The sequence below is a fragment of the Rhododendron vialii genome, chromosome 7a, assembly GCF_030253575.1.
Source record: "Rhododendron vialii isolate Sample 1 chromosome 7a, ASM3025357v1".
NCBI lineage: Eukaryota > Viridiplantae > Streptophyta > Magnoliopsida > Ericales > Ericaceae > Rhododendron > Rhododendron vialii.
In genome coordinates this window covers 40,763,991-40,771,871 of record NC_080563.1, presented here as the reverse complement: position 1 = coordinate 40,771,871, position 7,881 = coordinate 40,763,991, and the positions used below count along the sequence as shown (strand labels likewise).

The window sequence follows — 7,881 nt, the reverse complement described above, 5'->3', positions numbered from 1 at the left end:
ATTGGCTTTGAAATCGCTTCCATTAAGCCAGTAATGATCATGTCTCTTGCTTTATCATGACTTATCTCCAACTCCGGTCCGATCCCATTAGATAATATCATAATGTCGATTTTCAGACTTGTACGGAGGTCATTATTCGACAAGGAAACATTGCATAGTGAGAAGTTTCATACCTCTCTTTCCTTCTTTCTTTTCTTGGTTTTTTTTTTTTTTTGCACCCACACCGCCACACCAGTCATAGGAACGTAAAAACGGAATCGGGAATCCTATCAACTTGTTCTGAGCCGGAATAACAAGCTTATGAGCTTTGGTTTTACTTCACTGTCGTGAGATGAAAAAAAACTTCCAACTTCCGTCTCCAAATTTCACTCAGATGTAGTTCTTTTCGATTGTATAAAAGCAGTGTCAAACGAAAATACTGTCCATAAGCATTAGTCAATACCTTCCACTGCACCTAGCTAGCTACATCGTATGACTAACTCTAGTCATGAATAGCCTAGCCCAACCATTGTTCATGCATGTTCATTATTCTGCATAATCAAAAGAAAAGAAAAGGCAGTGATGTATATGCTCATTTATGTAGCCAAGTAGACAGCCACCGCATTCACAAGACAACCTTTTTTTGAGCTTTCTGTAAAACCCGAAAATGCTAAACACACCGACGGGTGCACCCCGACAAGCGAGACCCATTCTCGTTCCTGTCCGGTGAAATTTCAGCTCAATTGGATAAGTGCAGGTGCTCGATCCAATTTATCATTCAGATTATAGGATCTCAAGCACCTACATTTATCTAGTTGAGCTAGATAAGTTTGCGTGCAAATATCCAAACACAAATATACTTGGAGTCATTCAATTCACGTGAATCACCTATTGTGTATCGGATGGTTTTGAATAAACATAATCACCGGAAACACAGTCGAACTGTCGAACCAAACAGAGAGAATCAGGTGAAACAGAACAGCAGTACTAAAGACGAGTCTTCCTTGCACATGCGTTGGTGCAATATTTATAACACCCACAACGGCTGCTATTATTTTAATTTCAATAATGGACAAATTAATTTATACTCCTATATTACTTATAGGCACTATAAAAAAATGTTGTAACATTGGACAATCATGCTTCAATTATTTCTCTACAATATTATTAATCAAATCAATAAGTAACAGAATCTAAATATAAAAAAAAACAAAACAAAACAAAACACTTTCCCTTTCTTGTTCCTCAACTGCAAATTGCAGTACCATCTCCCTCTGTCTCTGCTGTTGCTATTCCACTCCGATTCAAACTCGGGATGACTCGGCGGTAAACTCGGGCCACCTATTTGCCATCTCCATTGTGCATCCTCTTGGTGAATTCATCAGTAGCTTACCATCTCATTGAACCGCCAAATAAATTACATAAAAAAATTTATAATAGGAAAAATTAATCAAACCCCCACCACCTCACCTTAACCAAATGATAACGAGAAATAGTTATTCATCCCGTGAACTAGTACCACCAAACTCAGTTAGACGATCAACCGAGTCAACATGGGCGTGCAAACGTGCTTTCTCCTTATGTCTCATATTGTTTGTTCACTCCAGTATTTATAATCACCTTTTGTAATAGGATGATAATATTCTTTTCACGAATTTTTATTAGGCAGACAATATGAGAACCGGAGCGGATCCCATTCCCTATTTACCAAATGGACTTATCAACGAACCCGTTAAGGAGCGGTCGAGATTCGGGCCAGAAGTCCAGGTGGCAGTATCTCTGAAAATCCTCAAGTTTGGCAAACCGGGCCGAGTTACTGGACTCAGCCCGGGCCAAGTACCGCAGGATCTCCTCGAATACGGACTCGTCGCAGGGAATGGTCAGCGGGCCCGTATTGGCGAACCCGTACTCTTCCTCAGCCTGGACCAATAGCTTTCGGAACAAGGGGTGGTTCAGGTACGACGCGCGCACCACGAATCTCCTGCAACCGGCGCCCACGCACACCGCCACGTGTCCGGCAGGCACGTCAGACGGGATACTGCGGCGGGTGGCGCTGCCCATCGCCGCCCTCTTGCGCCACCTCCGCAACATCTGGCGGAGTCTGACGATGTGGCGGATTTTGCTGCAGGCTGACATTTTTTGTTGGGGTTTCTTTGGGTTTGGAAGGAGTTGAATGAGTGGGAGTGTTGGAGGTGTTTGTGGAGGGTTGAGGATGAGGAAGGTTTTATATAGGAGTTGAAAGGGCAGAGTGGTTTCTTTTATAATTGCAGAAAAAAAGCCCGTACGTATAATGTTGATAAAATAATTTTATTAGTGCACATCTTCTTAAAAGACTCTTACTTAAAATTAGTACACAGGTCCATTTTGCTGGAGAGAGTCTTTAATCAGGAGAGTGATCATTCTCGTAAATCAAAAAATAAGAATTTTAGCGAAACCGTGAATGCTATTCTCTAATATTAATTTTCTTTCGAAAAATAATCAAAGAAATAACCATTCATTGATTTTTTATTCTTAAGATGCGTACGTACATTTGATTATGAAAAAAAAAAAATGAAGACTTTTTTTTAAGCTAGCTGATTGAATAGGATAATGATTACTACTACTAACCTATAAAGATTCACATTCAAAGCTAAACAAGAATTTAGTCCCACACTTACACAAGGGTGTTGTATTCTTTTACAATGTTCATGTGACATCCGGGAGGGGCTGCTGTGAGCCAATACAGTAATGTGTAACGGTGCCACATTTTATTGTCCGTTTCCGGTAATTAATAATTTGAATTTTAAAAAAACTCTTTCAGAAAAGAGTGAAATTCTTCCTTGGAAGAGTTTTATCAAAAATCGGACCGTTCAAAACACTTTTGAATAGTAAGATTGGGCACGCTGTTGCGTTTTGCTCACGGCAGCCCCTTCCTATATATAGTATCTGGTACAGTTTTTACTGCTACAAGCTAATGGAGTAAACTTTTCCTGAATACGGAGTATCTTTCACTCTCATTTGATTCAAGAATCCCTAAACCAACCACATGTAGAGTTGAGAAAAAGAAATGGTGATTATGAGTCTCTCCCACTATCAAAGAAGAGGTTGTTGGGGGCCTATAATAGAAGAGATGCCTCTGCTTTCCAATCATACAATTGGGCTATTAATTTAAAATGAAAACCCATTTTGTACATTCTCCATATCTGAGCATTACCCATGTGCAAGGACGCGCCATGTTCTTCTCTCTCTGTCTTTATCTTTAATAGGACTATAGGAGTATATGTCAATAACTAGGAGCCACAATGTCAAACCCGGGTTTAACTAATTCAGGTCTCTCGAATTATAATTAGGTCGAGGTCAAATCTAATTCCTGTTGTCTCGTGAGTAATGGTACTAGTACAAATAAATTTAGTCGTCGGATATATATATGTAGGCACGAAAGATGGAGATTGATGCGTAGCGATGGAGGAAAACCAAATCCGTTTTTTTTTATGTTATTAAAAAAATTAAGATTCTTTTTTCAAAAATTTCTAAGCAAATCCCCGTCAAGTGGCTAAAAAACAATCTTGAATGATCTCTCTTTGCGGATAAAAAAAAAAAAATGATCTCTCTTTGCGGATTAAAAAAAAAAAATGATCTCTCTTTAGTTCATAGGTACAAATTCATCAATTTTTATGAATCCACCACATGCATAGAGACATATATTTCTTTCTTTCTTTTGGCAAAAGTCATTTTGCTGTAGTTGAGAGACTTATATTTTGATAGTGTAAGGTTTGTAATCAATACCCACCACATTGAATGGTCAAGACAGAATAATAGGAACCGAAGGACCCATGTCCATGTTGAGAGAGAGAGAGAGAGAGAGAGAGAGAGAGAGAGAGAGGTGCATCCCCTAAACACTATGCTATACAGCACATTATTCAAGTAGTACCCCACTTGTTAGCACTTAAAGGATCACATGCATATCATTCAATTACATTGTTCATTTGTTTAGCCCATATATATATACTCCCCAAACAAAACCGCAACAATAAATGAAAATTTGTTTGGCCAGCAGAAATCTACAATCTAAAATAAATATAGACCTTTTTATTTGATTTTTTATTCAATATTCTTCGTTTGAGTGTGTTTTTTTTTTTTTTTTGGTGTATGTGTGTGTGTCTTCGCAACAATAAGGACCAAATATGCAAGACGGACTTGGGGATATAGGTCAGTTATCTCACTAGGCTATTGTTCCAGTTTTGCACTAGAAATTGAAAGAGTAGAACAATAATATTCTTGGATGATAGGAGTACTTCTTTTCCCCCTTGTTGATTGTTTATGTTTTTTCTTCTATTCATTAACTTATTGTATGTGCACAATTTCATATAATAAGTTTTGGGCGAAAATTAGGCTCCGTTCTGTTAAGGTTCTTATTTTTTGAATATTTATTTTTCGTTTTACGAGACATGTTATTATCTCACAATATATTACTTTTAATTCAATATAGCCAGCTCTGTTCTTGTATTAAGGACTGACATGCCAGTATGCCATCATTGAATTCAGCTGTGTTCCGGACGGATCCACGGATCTTGCAAGGGGGCCGATCCGACCGTCAATTTTGACAATGGATGGCTCAGACCAATAGCAGTTCGGATTAAACTCGAGCCGTTTGCATCAAAATGAATGACTGGATCAAACGCCCTACAACCCCTGAAGTGCGGACTGCACTACCGGATTTCCAAATTCGTTCTAGACATTTATAAGATAACCTATACCCTAATCAACGGCTTCATTTCGTCGCGTTTCTCTCCGTCTTGAAAGGCATGAAAGAGGGGTTTCAACTAGCTCTGCTGGCAGTAGGCCCATTTTAAAACAACTGTTATATATGGACACCAGGTAAGCACCGACCGTGCACATTTCGGTTCTCACATGGATAATTTGAGTCTTTCAATAATTTTTCGAATAGACCTGAAATCTTAATGAAAAATGAAAAATTGGATCAAACACCAACGCGTATCGGATTGAACTGATTTTTCGCAAGTCCACTCAAAAAACAGAAAATCTACACACACATACAATATGTGCACAGATTGTGTACAGATTTTATTGTGGGGCCCACCACGGGTCCCACACAAATCATCCGAGCCGTTAATTAAATGTAAAACATTTTTTCAAGGGTCCCCGTAAAAAATAATCTCAATCCGATACCTATAGGTGCTCGATCCAATCATATAACTTTTTATTATCCGAAAATCTGAATGAAAAGTTAGATGGTTGAATGAAGCACTTATAGGTATTGGATTGAGCTTATTTTTTACGGAGACCCTTAAAAAATGTTTTACATTTAATGAACGGCTCGGATGATTTGTGTGGGATCCGTGGTGGGCCCCACAACGAAATCTGTGCACAGTTTGCTGTGTGTGTAGCAGGAACAGTTCAAATTTTCTGTGCAGGACCCGGAATCGGCCCCGCGTGCTCCGTGGGTGTCTTTAGGATTTCCTATTGAAGAACAACAAATGCCAAGTTGCCAACAGAGACAGAAAAATGCAAGTAGCAGCAGTTGGAATTGGAAGGAGTACATGGGGGGCTGTACGCTTAGTTGTACAGAACATTGACACGGGCCCCACCCCCACCGGCCCGCCTATCTCCTTGTACGGTCCATTTAAAATTAATCTAACGAATAAAACGTTAAAATAAAGTCAAGACGACATGTTATCGTCGATTCCTCATATATAACGAGCCTTACCAAGATTCTGTTTGATGAATCGTGCCGTTCATTTTACTAGTTTTTTTATACTTTATCCGCGTAAATAATCCAATCAACCGAATTTTGAAAAGAGATGGTTCAAATAAGATTTGTTTCGCGAGAAGTAAATTTATTTATTTTTTGAAAATAAACTTGCGAGAAATAGATGGTCAGAACTTCTGTAGTCCATTTTCTCTAATGAAAACTATGATTCATTCACCTTGACAACTTTAGTACATGCGATGATAAGCACATCGAGACCTACGAAATATAAGACTTGGATCATGATCAAATAAGGAAGGATCTTGACGGATCTCATCTCGCACCACCACATGAGGGATTGCGTCTCAGAGATTATCACATACTCCGTACTAATTAAGAGGATATTGACTTGAACCTTCTTTTAATCCCCTCTTTATCTTTGTGGTAATCAAATTGGATTAAGGCCGTAAATCTCGCTTGTCATGGAGTTATTAACTACGATTAATTATCTCCTGGCTGGCACTCGCCGGCCGTGCTAGCTTAAAGACAAAACTAGATAACTAGCTAGAATTTCTCTTTAATTTTCTGCATTCGGCGTATCAGGTAATGCAAAGCAAATTAAGGTGAGGGGCTTGCCACCTTGCATGCACCGTGAGAGCAAGCCAGCAGGGTGGCTTGGGGGATCCAACTCTTTTTCCTTGGGTTTTATACAGTATAATTCTTTTTCTCTCTCTTTTTGAAGAGAATAAATTATATACACGGTGTAAATATTTGTTTCCTCCAAATCAATTGCAATTGCGTCACGTCGTTAAAACAGTGGTCCCATGCAATTAATAGAACAAGGCGACGTGGCGCAATATAATTGATTTGGAGGAAAAAAATGTTTACACTGCTAGTGTATAAAATTTGATCTCGTTTTTAGAACCAAACAACACAACTTATCTAATTCTTTTGTTCTAGCTGTTATGATCAAGAGACGACGACGACGACAACAACAACGATATGGAAACAAATGGACGTGGGGGCTTTGAGCATGTTCTGAATTATGGGTTAGCTGTGGTTATAAGTTTATGATCCCTGCTAATAATTAAACAGGAAGATCTGTGTGTCGATGTGTACATCGATCGATCGATCGACGCAAAATCATGTGAAAATCTTATCAAACTCGAATATATGGCAAATACAAAGAAATATTGTGGTAAGTTTACCATTAATCCATTTCTTAGAGAGTATTTAATCCTCGGAAACAACAGATTAGTAAGGATTATTAGCTCCAAAGGGTAACTGCAGTAGAGTACGTAGTACTTCCAGACCACAGATTGGACTACTGTGAAACGAATCTATTTGCTTCTGAAAACCGCTAGTACTCTTCATTGGAAGAAGCAGCTAGCCCACAGATTCTGGTTTTATTTATACAAATACTGTATATACGTTTAACCACTAGGAGTTGGCGAAGGGGTCTTGACTTGCATGAAACTTAGGTATTTGTTCCCTTTTTAAGATCTCAGATTAAAATTTTTTTGTCCGTAGCTTTTGAGGCCACCTCACCTCCCACTCATAAAAGTGTAAAACGACTATAGGAGAACAGTAAAAATTAGAAAGAGATGCGCGCAAGTTGGCTCAGGCCACTCCGCGTTACAAAAGAAAAATACATGCAAGTATAGACAAACACACGAATTAAGGGATAGAGATACGTGGGTCCTGCACATGAACGGTTGACTTTATCAAGGCAAGGCCAAAATCCGTTTGCCAGCCTATGTACTATGGATTATGTGTAGATAAATAGATACTATGAGACCATGATGAAATCTGGCTAATTGATTACTTGATCTTATTTGGGTGCTATTTGATGTTCAGACTTTAAATGAGATGGTATATGCAACCATCACGAAGTATATATATCGAAATAGAATATGAAATCGTAAGCTCTTGAGTAGTGGGAGGAGCTCAGGCCACTAATTAAACGAAAAAAAATAACTTTTTCCCTAATAATTAAACGGAAAAAATAATTTCCGGGTTATTCGCCCCACCAATAAAATCATGCCTATTGATATTATCAACCTTATCTAGCTACAAGAGATACGGCAACAATTTTTCACTTTTATTTTCCTTTGTTGCATTGATTGATCATTCCCGAGAAATCCATAACTGCTCTTGGAAGTTGAAAAGCCCCATGCCACGAGAAATTATGTCATGCTCCTGTAGAGGGTGTC

At 38.6% G+C, this 7,881-nt stretch overlaps 1 protein-coding gene across 1 annotated transcript; it reads right to left on the bottom strand.

Annotated features, from left to right (window-relative positions):
- Positions 1-1,119: 1,119 nt before the first annotated feature.
- Positions 1,120-2,203, bottom strand: LOC131334450 (auxin-induced protein 6B-like). The gene has a single exon (XM_058369464.1). It carries the CDS (start codon positions 2,113-2,115, stop codon positions 1,684-1,686), a length of 432 nt encoding a protein of 143 aa, XP_058225447.1. The 5' UTR covers positions 2,116-2,203; the 3' UTR covers positions 1,120-1,683.
- Positions 2,204-7,881: the final 5,678 nt, after the last annotated feature.

Bases quoted from the DNA above. Each gene is read 5' to 3' on its own strand.
- LOC131334450 (XM_058369464.1), bottom strand. From the start codon at position 2,115: ATGTCAGCCTGCAGCAAAATCCGCCACATCGTCAGACTCCGCCAGATG.